This window comes from Malus sylvestris, chromosome 1, assembly GCF_916048215.2.
Source record: "Malus sylvestris chromosome 1, drMalSylv7.2, whole genome shotgun sequence".
Taxonomy (NCBI): Eukaryota; Viridiplantae; Streptophyta; class Magnoliopsida; order Rosales; family Rosaceae; genus Malus; species Malus sylvestris.
The window spans coordinates 16,086,295-16,103,360 of record NC_062260.1 but is presented as its reverse complement, the minus strand read 5'-3'; the positions used below and the strand labels follow the sequence as shown (position 1 = coordinate 16,103,360).

The 17,066-nt window shown below is 36.6% G+C and overlaps 1 protein-coding gene across 1 annotated transcript; it reads left to right on the top strand.

Annotated features, from left to right (window-relative positions):
- The first annotated feature begins 1,745 nt into the window (after positions 1-1,745).
- Positions 1,746-5,630, top strand: LOC126627851 (mitochondrial adenine nucleotide transporter ADNT1-like). Its single transcript, XM_050297438.1, has 8 exons — positions 1,746-2,269; positions 2,705-2,753; positions 2,875-3,038; positions 3,265-3,302; positions 3,646-3,758; positions 3,939-4,052; positions 4,297-4,641; positions 5,258-5,630. The coding sequence occupies exons 1-8, from the start codon at positions 2,109-2,111 to the stop codon at positions 5,339-5,341; spliced, it is 1,068 nt and encodes a 355-aa protein (XP_050153395.1). The 5' UTR covers positions 1,746-2,108; the 3' UTR covers positions 5,342-5,630.
- The last annotated feature ends 11,436 nt before the right edge of the window (positions 5,631-17,066 follow it).

Below are 17,066 nucleotides of genomic sequence, written 5' to 3'. Positions count from 1 at the left end.
TTATACATCGACCTTACTTAGTAGAAAAGTTTGATGTTGTTGTTGTTGTTGTAATAGCTAGTTGTAAATTATTACTAGAAAAAAAAATGTTAAGGAATTGTTTGACAACCTTTTTCGCTTTCAATTTTCGATTTTTTTTTCACTTTTTTTTCTTTTCAAATTGAAATACTCAGTTTTGTAATTTTTGTTGCTCTAAAAGAACCTAAAGAAAACTAAAGCCTTTTAACTTATGGCAATAATGTGTCCACTTTCAGTATAGGGGTATTCTATACCTCGATCATGTTTTTACATTTGATTCCTCATAACAGAATGAACTTTTTATAAATAAAAGATTGATCATAATTTATTTGTTGTAATGTGATCATAGTTTTTTTAAAGCAATATTTTTTTTTAACAAACGATATTATCTACACTAAGAGGGTAGATGAGTGGTTTAAGTCTCACAATGAGTTTGCAATAATATGGTGAAAATTCGCTTTTGACGAGAAAAAGAATACCACTAGACCGCAGTACTAAGTGGCTTTAAAACAACATTGTTGGTAGAGAAATAATAACATGATGTTTATTATAATGTGTGAATGGTTAAAATTGTACAATATCTAGCATCTCTAAATTGAAAAAAAAAACTACTTTCTCTCACATTTCTCTCCAACTTCTCTCTCTTTTTTTTTTTTAATTATGTATATTTTAATATATTTATCTTTATATATAAAGTCAAGGGCCCAATGAACAATGTTTTTTTGTGTCATAAGCTTCACCAAAAATGAAATGGACAAAAATGCCCCTTTAACAAAAAACTTCAAAAGCAATCCAAAATAATGCATCAAATATGGTAGAGATATTTTCATCATTTTAACAGTGTTTTTTAATAATTAATTTCTTTTGTACAATATTTTTTTAAAAAGTAATTAGTACATTACAATAGGCTAGCAATAATGTGATTCAATCAGTTGATCATTAAATATTATTTTCTTTATTTTTAAACACGTTTAAAACATCTTAATAGGCGTTATAAAAAAACTATTTCGCATGTGGATAATAATGTGATTAAATTAGTTGTCAAATGATTATTTTTTTTTTAACAAACGATATGATCTATAGTAAGGGGGAGGCGGTTGGCTTAGCTTCACAATGGGTCAGCAATAATGTGATTCAATCAATTATTTATTAAATATTATTTTCTCTATTCTTAATATAAATTCAATTGAGACCGATTTTATTATGTGGATTAAGCTGTTTTAATTGGTTTATGAGGGGTTTCTTTTAGTATGATATAAGATTATTCATTTACTTCAAATATTTGACTTTCTTTTTGTCAATTTATGCATATAAATACATTCGTGTAAGTCGCGCGTAGCACGCCGTGATTCAAAAAATATCTTCTGCACGCACATGAGCACATGAGCACATGCATGAAGGCTAGCATATATTTACAAACACAATGTGGGTATTGTTTAACGGAAAGAGATCATCTTCAGATCTCTTCCTCCAAAGCCTGCATATTAAGTGATCCGGGCTCTTGAAATTTAATCCAACGATAAAAAATTATTATAACTTTCAAAGGCCCATATTTCAAGGATCATTGGATCAAATCTCAAAGGTCCGTATTACTTGATTCTCTAGCTTTGGAGATGATCTATTTCCTTTGTTTAATCTATTTCTAATTGCAAAATTTTCACTCAAACCCTTATCACCTACCACGTGTAAAGCTCTCACAGCGACTCTCACCTCTCTCTCATTTCCCACCAGTCACTGTACTACCCTGCTCCCTCACTCTCTCTCTCCTCTCTTCCTCTCTCTAAACGCAGATATAAATTTCAGCAACATAAATAAACGCCGTCACATAACACCCCGGCAGTTTATCAAAGCCCTCTCACTTTCAGCTCCCGAAAGCCGCCACCCCCATACCCAGACAACGACAACACACCCACACGCACAACGATGAACCAGGGGGTCGCTTTCCCATAAAACGACACCGTCGCGCTTCAAATTCCGTGCTTATCGATTGGCGCCGGGAACAGAGAAGGCTCACATCAACTGCTCCGACGACCTAGACGGTCGCATCGTCGTTCGCTGACTGATTGATTGCTCTCTCTCTCTCTGCTGCAATGGCTTCGGAGGATGTGAAACCGAGCGAATCGGCGGTCACGACGATCGTCAGTCTGGCCGAGGAGGCGAAAATGGCTAGGGAAGGCGTCGTCAAGGCTCCGAACCTCGCGCTGCTCAGCGTCTGCAAGTCGCTCGTCGCTGGCGGAGTCGCCGGTGGAGTGTGAGTTTCTCGATTTCTCGAGCTTTCGTCTGTTTGTTTCCATGGAAATGAAGTTCATCGAAAGCAAATATTCCATAAAAAATTTGATCTTGTTTTTTAAAATTCGTTTGATGAAGCAATTAATGTGGTTGAATCTTTAAATTTAATTGCTTGGTTAATGCAAAAGAAGAAGGAGATCGAAATATTAGATATTGCTAATCTATTGAATATGGTTTAGCATCGCCAATGTGTAGTATTTGAAGGTCATGAATTTGAAGTATTTAATCTCATGTGGTATCCGGAATTTGAAGTCCATTAGATTGCATGATGTGAACGAAATTGTTGTATCGTCGTTGCGACAATCGCAGGATCAGATTGTTCTTTGTTTATATGTTTTCTCAATGCTATTGCCATGTTGACTGTTCTTGATTACTGAGGTGTTTGTTTTCCGTCCAGGTCACGCACGGCTGTTGCTCCATTGGAACGAATGAAAATTTTGCTTCAGGTTCGTTTTTTTCAATTAATTATGTGCAATGTCATTCTCTTGTTTATGCAAGTACCAACATGTACGCACACAATAATACATAGAAGTAAATTTCGTTCCTGACTCGTTATCTTGTCTGCAGGTCCAGAATCCGCATAACATAAAATACAATGGAACGATACAAGGCTTGAAGCATATCTGGAGAACTGAGGGTTTCCGTGGGTTGTTTAAAGGGAATGGTACGAATTGTGCTCGTATTGTCCCCAACTCAGCTGTCAAGTTCTTCAGCTATGAGCAAGCTTCCAAGTATGTTTCTGACAAGATTGAACGTTCATTTCTTTTTTCATCTTCGATTCCAGTACATGTTTAATTTATCTTGGTTTTTGTTTCGTTCATATTTGCCCATCAATGTTGCATTATTGGTATGATGTAAAATCTTTTACACCTTCTGAATGCATAAAGGTATCTTGTCACTACATATTATGTTGTCTCACATTACCTTCTTCTGAATGATCCTTGCTATCTATGACAGGGGAATATTGTGGCTGTATCGGGATCAAACTGGCAATGGTATGCCCACACTTACCATAAAACTGTTCCCTTGTTTGTAATAGTTAGTAATTTAACTGGTGCTTTCGAAGAATTACTTTTTGCATTGGGCCAGTTAACATTTTGACTCAGTTTGGGTTGCTGTTTAATAATTTATGCCTTGTAAAATGTCTAACAGTGGCTATCTAACATCCACATAATCACATTATAAACTAACAAAGAAACTATAAGACTGGTATGATGTCAGCATTTGGAAAATGACATGATCTTTATAGTTCCTTTTCTTGGAACACAGAGACAGACAGTTAGAAGTCAATGGATAATGTAGGTGATCGATATCTCTGTTTCTTTTAAATATCTGCAGATGATGCTCAGCTCACTCCTCTCTTACGTCTTGGAGCTGGAGCATGTGCTGGAATTATTGCTATGTCTGCAACCTACCCAATGGACATGGTACGAGGAAGGATCACTGTACAGGTACTTATTTCGGTCCCTGTTCTTTATTTGTTCCATAGAACGAATGTTTTAAAGACCTTGATATTTTCCAGTCATATCAGTCATCAATTAATGTTCAATTTCTATAAGAAGTTTCAGAAATTAATGTTTTTATCTATTATTAAAGAAAATATTTATTTTTTGTTGGTTTTAAATTTGCAGACAGAGAATTCTCCTTTTCAGTACAGGGGAATGTTCCATGCTCTATCGACTGTGCTCCGGGAGGAGGGCCCACGGGCTTTGTACAAGGGCTGGCTTCCTTCTGTTATTGGAGTTGTAAGTTTCTTTTGCTACAAAATGTGTTTTCGCATATCCATTACCGCTACCACCCTTTTGATATGAGTTCCAAATTAAAAAGAAATAAAGTTTGCTGACTTAGCAATAGATGGTTGTTCTAGGATCTAACTCCGATGATTTATCTATGTGGAAGACTACCTATTGCTCCTTTTGTTGCTCCTCTGAAGTCGGATTGCAAGATTTACTTTTGTTGTGAACCTTACACCGTCAATTTTGTTTGCAGGTTCCATATGTTGGTCTCAACTTTGCTGTGTATGAATCCCTAAAGGATTGGTTAATCAAAAGTAGGCCATTTGGACTTGTTCAAGATACAGATTTGAGCGTGACAACAAGGTTGGCATGCGGGGCTGCTGCTGGAACTGTTGGGCAAACTGTTGCTTACCCTCTTGATGTCATTCGTCGAAGGATGCAGATGGTGGGATGGAGCCACGCTGCTTCTGTTGTCAGTGGTGATGGGATAAGCAAGACCCCACTTGAATATACTGGCATGGTTGACGCGTTTAGGAAAACTGTTCGACATGAGGGCTTTGGTGCATTGTACAAGGGTTTGGTTCCCAATTGTGTTAAGGTCAGTATGAACCTTTTGTTCTACTTGTTTGTAGACAAGAGTAGGTTGACTAGTTATCAGTTTCTAAGAACATTTTTGTCAGGGTGGCTAAGGGCATAACTGGATGCATCTTACACATGAATAGGGTGACTGATTGCAAAGGGTCTCCCTAGGAATAACAGGAAAAGGTTTAGAAAATAAAGCCCCCGAATTCTTATGGGTTACCGGATGTCTAGAGGGTTTCGAAACCTTATTATCAATGATGAACACTAATCCTAAACTGCTATAGAGGAGTATCTGAAAGCTTTATGTTCCATGAACAACAGTGGTTGGTTCATTTGTTCAACTGTTATTTTGAACTGGGCCCCCAGTAAACGCTTTTAAACTTAGTTATTGCTCAACTTGTGGTTGAACTATCATATTATAGGTATAAAAAATACATGTAGGAACTACATTCAACTTGTACTGCTTCCAGTTTTCTTCCATAGTTGTGTGCTTGGACTTTTGTCATTTCAGTTTTAGCAAATTTTGTTGATAAAGATGAAGATATATTCATCAGCTGAGCAGTTGCTATTAGTTATTCATATTTTACACATGTGTTTGCCAACATTATAGTTCTTTCTGCTCCAATTTTCAGGTAGTCCCATCTATTGCAATTGCATTTGTGACTTATGAGATGGTGAAGGACGTTTTAGGAGTTGAGATCAGGATATCGGACTGATATTACGGGAGCTCCATGATATTTGTCTGTGCACGTGCTATTTTTGTAGGCCGGGAAATACAGGTCTGGCAAACTAGGGGTAATTTTATTCCTTTTTCTTTCTGAAGTTAGAAGCAAGTTCGAGCTTGTGTTCATAAATTGCTTTCCCTTGTTTTTCATTTCTTTTCTATTTCCTTATGAACACAATGCAGCTTTGAGCTTCTCATTCATATGATGTGCCAATAAGTGTTTTGACAATGTAAAACATGCATCTGCATGCCTTCCCTAAGCTTTGAGAAAGCATTTACTACTTGCTGTTACATGTTACTTAGAGGACTCTCTCTCTCTCTCTCTCTCTCTCTCTCTCTCTCTCTCTCTCTCTCTCTAGTAGACGTACCCCATTAGAAACGATTCTAATACAGTGTAAAATAATGCATTATATTATCATTAATGTAATTAGACGATAATCGGAATAAATAGTTTAAGGATTCATTGCGAGGGAAAATTGGAATAAATAGTTATAGTTATAAGAAGTTGGTAACTTTGGTATGACATCTTTCTTTGCTGGACTGTTTCCTCCTCCGATGTCCTTAGTCTTTACACTCTTCGGCCATGCCTAGAATCCCTTATTCTTGTTTGACACCTTTGATTCCGTCTCCGAACTGGCTTGACCTCGTCCATCTCCCGTCTGTTGCCTTGTAATCTCTTGGTCGCTTTAGCCCCATCTTTTTTCGTTTCATGTTGTCTCTCCGCAGAATTCAAGTTTTCCTCTGTTGATAGAGAAAATAACGAAAGGAACATGATAAGGAGGTTCAACTCGGCTGTAAACTCCGAGTCTGCCAACTGTGATGGCATAGATCGATCATTGTGTTCCTCGTCTGTGTTTTCCAGCACCTGATCAACCTTGTTGTCTGCAACTCCAGCAGGTCCTGCCATTTTACTAATGCGAAACTTCCCAACAAAAGAAATTGTCGATTCAAATTCTGAGTTGTTGAATGGAAGAGCTGAACCGAATCAACACAGAAAATTAGTACAGTCCGTAGACTTGTACGTGTTTATGCCATGTCGTGTTTCCCGGAATGAAGTGATTCTTCGTTAGGGCTGCCTTGTGCGGATGGGGTGAAATGAGAATGAGAATGAGAAACTCAACGTTCCTTCAGGAATACAAAATCGTTATTTTGTTGTATACGTAAAATTTATCTAAATTACGTGCAGAGAAATTCAAATTTGTGTGTAAACTACCTGTTTTGAAGATTAAAATCATCTTTGACAATAAAATGAAGGATTAAAATAATCTCCTCTCAAAACAACAAACAATTAAAAGAAATGAATGAGAAAAAAGGAGCAGAAGCGCGCACCAAATAATATCATCGACAGAAGGGGACGTGTGTTTGCTAACGCCAGAAAACAATGAAGATTTTTAACCTTTTCACAGGTCTCAATTCAGGTGCTTTGAAAATAATATTTATTTGTTTTTACTTTTTACCAGCCACAGTTTTACTTATCGGTGTCTATTCTATTCTGTCATAAAATACCAGATTGTAGTTGTAAATTATATCATAAAATCAAGGCTTACCGTCAATCCAGGTCTACAATTTTGTTGGTGTCGAAGTAAAGAATACTTTAACTGGAGGGCCAAAAGTAAATTTTACTAAAATTGCATGTATTGAACTATATTATTAAATTTTACCATATAAAAAGAGATTGAGCATAATTGTCTATTAACTATAAGGAAACTGTTATTAGCACTCTAAAAATTTCATTTTACACTCCCTAAATGTGTATTTTTCTTTATAATTATAGAAAGTTTATGGTGCAAAATGAGATTTTTTGAATGCCAATAAAAGTTTCCAACTATAAAATACCTAATAAAACACAAAACTAGCAAAACCTAGATGTACCAGTTAAAAACAAGAGCAATATGTCAAACTAAAGCAAAAGTTGAGAATATAGTACCAAATTTTACAAAAATTAGTTTTAATATACAATAAAATTTTACAAAAACAAGGGCAATGTCATCAGATGATCGGGGTTCCTTTAGTTAAACCATTCCCAAACCCTAAACTGCACCATTAACATAATACTTTGTATCCTTAGAACTTTCATTAAGGATATCTAAGTTTTTTTTTTTGGTAGCTACAATTCTATTAAGTAATAAGCTTCTTATAATAAAGTTTTACTGTAAGTAAAAAAAAGTTAAAACCAAGTTGCTAAGAGGGGTTTATGTAGATATACATGAGAGAAGAGGACCATAAGTAATCATAAAAATCTAAAGTCCACAAAGTGTGTATAATAACATAGAAGGTGGTATTCTTACTCTTTTTTTCTTTAAAAAAAATAAAAATAGAAATAAGGTGTTTTATCAAATCACCATAAGAGATAGTACAAGGATAGCACAACTGAAAGCTAAAGAACCATTCAAATCAAAACTAAACGTAAAAATTAAGAACAAAAGCAGAATCTTAATTAAAGGACTCATTGCCTGAAAATAATCATGCGACACAAATAAAAAAGAAACAAAAGAGAAAATAAAACTTAGAAAATAACTTGAAAAGTTAATGCACGCCTTTTCAGAACAAACCGCGGAGTAGAACCCTAATTCAACGAGCCTGGGTAAAAAATTTTTGGATTAAGTACCAAAAATCCTCCAACTTTTTAATGTCATTCAAAATTGGTCTCAAAATTTTTAAACATTCCAAACAAGTACTTAACCTATTGAAAATGTCATATCCATTAAACCCGAATAAATTTTTCAAACATAAATTATATTCAAAACCCACCAATTTAGTATATCATGGTCAACAATAATGTTAGCTGCCTCAAAATCTAAATTCAAGCATAAATTATACAATATGGAACCTAATGATTAAACATGTATTGAAGTGAATCGAAAATGGACCCAAATTAAAATTACATAAAAAATGGACCCAAATTAAAATTGCATAAGGAGGACTATCTTCTAACAAATGAGATGGTTAAGAATTCAAATAGACTTTCAAGGAGCTTGTTTTTTCTCATATTTTGTCCTCATATGCCGATTCTCAGCTCGTAAAGTTTCTAATTCTTTTTTATGAGCAGTGAAGATGGTTTTGCTGCATCATGGTAGTGCATAGCATTTCAGCAACCTTCATGATTCATGACCTTCTTCTTGATGTTGGCTACTTGAGTTGTAAGGGGTGGAGTTGGTGGTTTTGCATGGGTTTGAAGGTGATGACATGATGGGGTGGTGGTGACCGTTAGTTAGTGAAGACTATGCTTCCATCACCTTTTATTGATTTTGGAGACAAAGTAACCCTTAATCAATTTAACAGATTTTAACTGGAGCTTAGCAGATGTGACATTTTCAATAGGTTGGGTACTTGCTTAGAATGATAAAAAAGGTTGAGATCGATTCGGAATGACATTAAAAGGTTGAAGGATTTAGGTACTTAATCCAAAATCTTTTCGAAGAAAATCACGTGGAACAAAACTTCGGGATAAGAAAAAAGAGCGTCGCACACGCCTTTAATAGCTTAAACAGGGATCTTGTGTACCACTTGTGAACCACTCCTTAGAAAACCATGATATCTTTAAGTCTCCCAAAGCTAATCTAGGTGGTATTCTTACTCATCAACTGTACTTTTGCACTTTTTACTTTTAAAAAGTGATAACAGAAGTGACATACTGACATGTCAACATTGCTATACAAGTGACTTAAAACATACCAGGCGACTAGTTTAGAATATATACATTGTTGACGCATAAAATCAATGAGATTTTAGAACAACATAAAGTGTTAAGTTTGTAATTTTCGCTCAGTTACTTGATCGTCTGAAGAACTGACATCAACATAATTTCTCTTCTATAAATATTTATTGACAATCGAATTTCGAACACCTGTTGAGTTCACTCAAGTACAAAAGCAGCTCTTCAAGCGTTCCAAAGGTATGCTTGTATTGTATGCGGCCCCTAAAGAAGGCCCTGGATTTTCTACCACTCCATTATATGGTTTAAGAGTGCGGCTAAAAAAAATATGACTCGTTGTAAAAACAAAAACTCTTAGTATTTGTTGCCATAGAAAAATATTTCAAAAAGCGTCTCGACCCCTTATCATTTTCCACAAATGTCCCCTAAACTAGGGTCGGTCAAGTTATAAGACGTGGGGTGGTATAATTTTAATGAATTCCGACGTGCGTAATGTTATTCTCACTATAGAAAAGTTTTGGAGTTGTGCGATGCTTAGCCAACTGCAGGAGCGTGACTGATGTCAGGCCATTGTTGAAATGTAGATTCGTGTGAGAGACTTTCCGCACTTGATCTATGTGATCAAAACTCGGATCTGCAATTCTGCATACGTAAACAATTGACTGTTATCAATTTCTTAATACAAATTTTGCCTACTTGAGCAACTAACTGTTATCAACATTCGATTCTAAATACAACTTTTTTCTTACTTAAGCAATTAATTGTTACCAACATCCGTTTCTAAATACATTTTCTACTCAACTCCTTATCCTATACGCCAATATATATAATATATGTTATCTTTTAGATGGATCACATTCATTTTCATTTTCTATAACGCATGTAGAACCATATATATATATATGATATATTGGTGTGCTATATATAGAACTTTTGGCTTCTCTTCTGCAAAACTTATCGACTTAGAGAATGCTAGTCCTGAAATAGTAAGAGGGGACAAATCTGTAACACCCTCTGGAGGAAACTGGTCCTTCAATCTTTGACTTTGCTTACTGTGGAAATTTTCAGGTCGACGGGCCGAGGGCCCACTCTAACAACATCGATACTGTCCCCACTTAACCACCTGTACAATCCTCAGGTGTGGGGTTTTATCACAAAAGGCCTCGATGTTAGTTAGAGAGGGGTATTTCTATTTAAAGCACTCTTCTCTTCTCCCTCTGTCCGATGTGGGACTGGGGGTTCCAACACTCTCCCACACGTGAGACCCCACTTATGGGTCACACGTGAATTTCCACACATTGGCAACCACGTGGAGCCATGTCGGGACTCACCCAATCACGCGGGGCCAATGGGGACCCACCCAAACACGTGGCATCTTTGGCCTACGTGGACAATCACGCGGGGCCAACGGGGACCCACCCAATCACTTGGCAGTACGGGCCCGCCTCCTGGCTCTGATACCATGTGGAAATTTTCAGGTCGACGGGCCGAGGGCCCACTCTAACAACACCGATACTGTCCCCACTTAATCACCTGTACAATCCTCAGGTGTAGGGTTTTATCACAAAAGGCCTCGATGTTAGTTAGAGAGGGGTATTTCTATTTAAAGCACTATTCTCTTCTCCCTCTGTCCGATGTGGGACTGGGGGTTCCAACACTTACAGCCATCGGACTTGCTTCGCAAAGATGGAATGAGGATCCTCTCCGGATAGTCTTTGTGAGGATTCCAAAGATTCTTCAATCACATCCGTTTATCGTACATTTTGTGATCAGAAATTGTTGTAAATATTTTTATTTAAAATTAAGTATAAACAGTATTTGACGAAAACTGATCTCACGATGTACGATAATTGAATGTAATTGGAGGATCCCTAGATCTTTACAAAGAGGATCCGGAGATGTGCAAATTCTGGCAGTGCTTACGTCAACATTGACGTCACAACCAGCCACATACAAGCCACTCAGTCATGAACCTCTTCCACTTACATCGTTCCCAAGCACGTACCATGCTACGTACCGCCACCAAAGCTGCATGCAATTTACATCAAATGACACTCACGACTGTCAATTGGGATCTTTTTATTTCTGTGATGGGAGTTTGATTGAAATTTGGTTCCTTAATTTCACTGCAACTAATCGTACACCAGGGATTTGGGGTTCTCGAAGTTTGGTAGACAGAGAGGACAATAGTGACTGCACTTAGAAGTGTCGGGGCCACCGACCTGATCATTATTGTTTAGCATGAAAGGGAGAAACTTGGTAAGATTGTATAATTAAGGTACCTTTCACTTACATCAATGTAAGATCGGAAGGTATCAAAATACATGAAGTTCTAGAACGGTTTAAATTTGCTAAATCGAACAAATCTAAGATATTTAGTTTAGTTTTAATACGTACGAAACTCAAATGCTTCGATTAGTTGAATAACTTCGGTGATCAATTTAAAATCCACATAAATGAAACCAAACTGAAATATTATAGAAAACAACTGAACTAAATTGGTCACTTCTAATTTGCTTTGATCATGTTACTTGTTTAAAGTCTAAACAACACTGATCTGATGTCACATTGATTAGTGTGCAATTTGATGTCTAAGACGTGGAATCGAATTGGAATTGTGTCTAACATACTAACTACTTGTCATTTTAAGAATAATTTTGCTCACTATACATAGTACATGCTCAAACTAACTGCTTTTGGTCAAATGATATTTCTATTTTTCACGATACATAAAAATATTTAGTCTCAATCATTCATGTATAAGAAGTATGATACTAGAATGTAATAGGGAAACTATCGTTGGAACTACCACAACACTGTACTACTTTGCTCTCTATTGAATTTCTATTTCGTTCATCCTTACTTGTGCTATACATATTGTGAAACCCCACCCCAAATTGTTGTGTAATTTTACATTTCCCCAAAAAGGTTTATGTAACTTTTCATTTTAGTCCCCTAAACCTTTACCCAATCCAGAACTGTTTTGTTAGATTCTTTTCTCTCTTTATCTGCCACGTGGCAGCCCTTAAACTCATCACTATCTTTCTCTCTTTCCCCGAGACCTCACTCTGCCTCAGCACTCACTCTCTTCCCTATCTCAGATCTCACTTATCTTTCTCTCGGACTCTCTCGCTGATCGAACCCGCACCCATGCACACCCAATCGAACCCCCCACGACGACGTCCCACCACCACCAACCTCACGTGAACTCTCTTCCTCTCTCCCTCATCTCAGTGTAACACGAAGAACCCAGAAAACCTAGCTTCGGCGAACCTCGAGGCTTTTGAGGCAAAACCCGGCCACCTCCGACCTTTTGACGATGAATCGAAGGTAAGGAAACACTTCTCCTCACCTCGCACTTTGTTTTCATACCTAGATCGCACCTCTAGGTTATTAGTTGTGGCGTCAACCGGAGCTAGGAAGCTTCGGCCTCCTTCTCCGGCGAGATCAGGCAACCAAGGCATTCGAGCTTAAACCCACTGAACCAAGGCCGTCGGGCTGAGGAATCTAGGGCCTTTGGCCCGTTAAAACAAAACCCTTTGGATCACGCCTTTGGGCCGTGCGGAACTTGGGCTCTTGGCCTGTGGAATTCAAGCCTAAACCCAAGGGGGCTAGCTTGTTTCCCCCGAAACCCAGAACCCATTAAACTCTTGGGACGGGCCTTAAGCCTTAGACCCAAAATCCCTATAAGCCCAAACTGGTTACAAGCCTAAGCCCAACTTGGTCCAAACCATTGACTTGACCCGGTTGACCTTGACCTGACCCGAACCATTGACTTTAACCCGACTCGATCTGACCATTGACTTTTTTGGGTTTTCTTCTGGGACCCCTCTTAGGCTAATTTTGACTTCCGTTTTCCCAAATTCAATTGTTATAATATAGTTTTATTAATTGGACCATTTATGTGCTTAGGTGCATTTATTGTGGTGCTTCTTTCTTCACTAGTTTGTGTGGCTCTTCGGCGAAGTATCTATGAGTGGACCCCTTCTAAAATGCATGTTTTAATAGTAGAAATGCATACATGAAAAACATGATTTAATGATCACGTTTTAGATAACATTTTGTATGATATTATGCTTACTTAGAATATTTTGGAATACCATATTTTCTATCGAACTCATGTTCTTTCTAGCATATCTGATGGATGACGATATACTATTTAGAACATGCTTTTGCACACTTCTTTATAGTATAAATGATGGATGACTTTATATTATGAAGACGATTTTGAGATATATGACCAATGTTTGGAAAGACTATATTCGATGTTTTATGGGTATGTGGTCACTATTCTACTTCCGGGCAATGATATTATATTGGCCTTCGGGTCGGGTGATGTAGGGGCCTTCGGGTTGATTATGATACCACTAGTTAGCACACTATATACGAGATATGTATTATCAAAGGTTTTATGGCATGCTAGGGTTCCGGAAACTTATTACATATTATGCTATTAGTTTTCATAAAGCTTCGGGGGTTAGTATGTTGATAACTGTTTTATTATAAATATATCAACTTGGTCCACTCATGTTTGTTTTGCGCCCCCTCAGGACTTAGAATCGAGGCATACAATCCTGGCGTCAAAGCATGATGTGATATAAAATAGCACACAAACTTAAACCCTCTTTTTGATAGTTGTAGTATGTGTAAGTAGGGATCGTTCTAGGCCGGGGATTAGGAGGGCTGCTAATCTACACAAATTAAACTCTAGATCACTAAACTAGACTCAAAAATAGAAAACTAAACTTAAACTACTCAAAATAAACTAAACTGATTCAAAACACACAAACTAAGTTAAATTGACTCAAAACACGAACTAAAAGGATGTTTGGACGAAAATTAAACTAAAAAAGACTCAGAATACTAAAAGAGGGGGGTTGTTTTGACAAATTTAAGATTTAAACAAACAAAGTTGCAGAAACAAATTAAAGGGTATGAAATTGGGTGAATTAAGGGGGTGAAAGGCAAGCTAGAAGGTCATTCTCCACACATAACACATATGCATACAAATCGATTTCCATTTATTCTTCTTATAAACCATGAACGACAATGTCCCAAGTTAACCGTGAACTGCACAAATTAACCATCAGATTTTCCTAAATTCATTGAATTTGACTCAACGACGCAACCAAATTATTCTAATCAAGTTCCCTACATGAACTGCATAATAGAGATACATATCAAAGATCATTAAGTTATGTGAAAATCATAAGCATTGACATGACATTCGTAACTATGAACTGCATGATACTCCTGCCAGAAATTTACTTAATGCGATCGTGACTAGCAACCTCCACTACTTGTAAATATAAGTTCATAACTATTAGGTGAAACTCCCTTATATTTTAGCATTAAATCCCTGCAGGCAAACTAAGTAGGCCTCCTTAATAAACATACAAGAATAAGTTATCAATCAAACAGATAAGTAAATTGCATTCACGATTTATGAAACAATTAGATGTAATCAATTCATATCACACATATGTTCATGGCTTTGAATTCACCTCTAGCTAAAACGAAATTAGTTCCACATGTTTGCAATTAAGTAAAGACAATTAAAATTAAACATTGAAAACAAAAGATAAAATACATCTAGAAACGCTTCAACAATCCAAAGGTCTTGAATGGCAGGCACAGCTCCAAGCTTCTTCTTCTCCTTTCTTGCAAAGCTGCGGCACAAGTGTGTTTTTCTGATTTTAGGCTCTTGTGTGTGGTGGTCCTGAATGGTGCGGCATTGGTGTACTTATAGGGCTAGGGCATGGCACAAAAGTTGTTTTGGAGAAGGATTTAGCACCCCAATCCCACAAGGAAAAGGTTAATTATATGGCAGAAACTAGGGAGGATAAGGACTAGAATACTTGGTAGGTTCCTAGAAGAAAGGATAGGGGCTTATGCGGCACCTTTTTAGGATAAGGTAAGGCCTTCTAGAAATCAGGTTTTTAGGTGTCATAATCTGAAAATAATTCCCCCTTGTAGCTGGAATTTAGGTAGAATAGGATTATGATAAGGTTAGGATAAGATAATGTTAGTTTGGATAATGTTGGATAAGATAAGGTTGGTTAAGACTTAAGATAATGTTCCTTCTTTTTAGTTGATTCCTTATCCTCCAAGTCTTGATTTGATTTCTCCATATTTGTAGCACATTTCTAGCCTCTTTTGATCTTCAAAAACGTCAATCCACCTTGCTCCATACGTATGTTATCCATTCCAAGCCCAAAACTGCTTTAAAATGCTCCAAATTGCCTTTTCTTGCCACTTTTGCCATTTGAACCTACAAACACACGAAAATGGCTTAAAACACTCTAAAAAGTAGAAACTAACTACGTAATACAAGGAAACAAGCTAACTAAGTCGCACAAATATACTCCTATCAAAGCATTTTCGCATCGGCATCTTCAAGTCTTCTCGATGTAGGACCATCCTCTTATTCATTCAATTCTATATTATTTCTTTTTCTAGTGTATATAATTAGTTATATGCTCTGAACACGTTCCTCATTTGCATATTAATTATATTTAAATTTCTTTTATCTTATTCCTATTTTAGTTCTCATATTTTCAATAAATGGCTTGCGTCACATTCGGGTGTCGGCCAGGATGTGACCATTCCGATGTCCGTGGGACATCGGGATCGGGGCGTGTCACGTATATCTCTAAGTATTCTGCTACTAATCTAAACTAATAAAGACATACTGCTTTGATGACTTTCACTTGACCACGTTCTTAGTGTTGAAAGGTTCCAATTTTGATTACCTCATCCCATATTGGTACTACACTACTCTCCTTTCCTATATACTGTTGAATTCTTACCTCATTCCTCATTACTTGTGCTACACCTATAGCTTTAAGTATTGTGATGTATAAACTAAATAAAGACATACTACTTTGACGACTTACACTTTACCTTGTTCTTAGTGTCAAAATGTTTCAATTTTGAATGCCTCATACCACATTGGTGTACTACATTGCTCTCGTTTCCTATATGTTGAACTCTTATCTTGTTCATCCTTACTTGTGTTACGCCTATATCTCTAAGTGTTGTGTTGTCATCATTAAACTAAATAAAGACAAACTATACTTTAATGACTTATACTTTACCTTGCTCTTAGTGTTGAAAGGTTCCAATTTTGAATACTTCAGACCACACTGGTGTGCTACATTGCTTTCATTTCCTATATGTTGTATTCTTATCTTGTTCATTCTTATTTGTGCTACACCTATATCATTTAGTGTTTTGTTACTAAACTATATAAGGACATACTACTTTGACGACTTCTACTCCTCGCTCTTAATGTTGAAAGGTTCTAATTTTGAATACACCACATTGGTGTACTACTTTGCTCTCATTTCCTTGAATTTTTATCATGTTCATCCTTAATTGTGCTACACCTATGTTTCTAAGTGTTATGATGTCTAAACTAAATAAAGACAGACTACTTTGAGGACTTACACTCTATCTTGTTCTTATTGTTGAAAGGTTCCATTTTTTAATACCTCATCTCACATTGGTGTACAACATTGCTCTCATTCCCAATACTATTGAATTCTTATCTCGCTGATTCTTATTTGCACTACGCGTATATCTCCATGTGTTGTGATGTCAACACTAAACTAATAAACACATTGCTTTGACAACTCACAGTCTACCTCGTTCTTAATTTTGAAAGGTTCCAATTTTGAATACATCATCCCACATTGATTAAAACGAAAAGAACTTTAATGAAAAGCTTCCATTACTGTTCATTTTAACGAAAAACCATATTTTTATACTAAAAAGTCAATCCTGGTAGGCTAGTACTATTCATTTTACCCTTTATTTTGTCTTTATTGTTAAAATTCAAAGTTTCAAGCCTCTTTCATTAGTTTTCCTTAAAACAAATTCTCACATGCTTAAGACGGTAAGATCTAATTTGGGAAAGAAAAAGGAGGAAAAAAAGGTTACTTGCATCACTCACTAATTGCCGCAGTTGCTCATGAAAGCACAAAAACTCTCAACACGTCGCAATCAGTAATAAAACCCAAGTCTATGCCCACTTCTGTGTACACGTCTCCGCAGAAAACAA

What these genes read in the sequence shown, in the direction of transcription:
- LOC126627851 (XM_050297438.1), top strand. Translation starts at nt 2,109, where the DNA reads ATGGCTTCGGAGGATGTGAAACCGAGCGAATCGGCGGTCACGACGATC. An exon ending in TCGGGATCAAACTGGCAATG is followed by an intron (nt 3,303 to 3,645) that starts GTATGCCCACAC and finishes AAATATCTGCAG; the next exon opens with ATGATGCTCAGCTCACTCCT. An exon ending in GAGGAAGGATCACTGTACAG is followed by an intron (nt 3,759 to 3,938) that starts GTACTTATTTCG and finishes TTAAATTTGCAG; the next exon opens with ACAGAGAATTCTCCTTTTCA.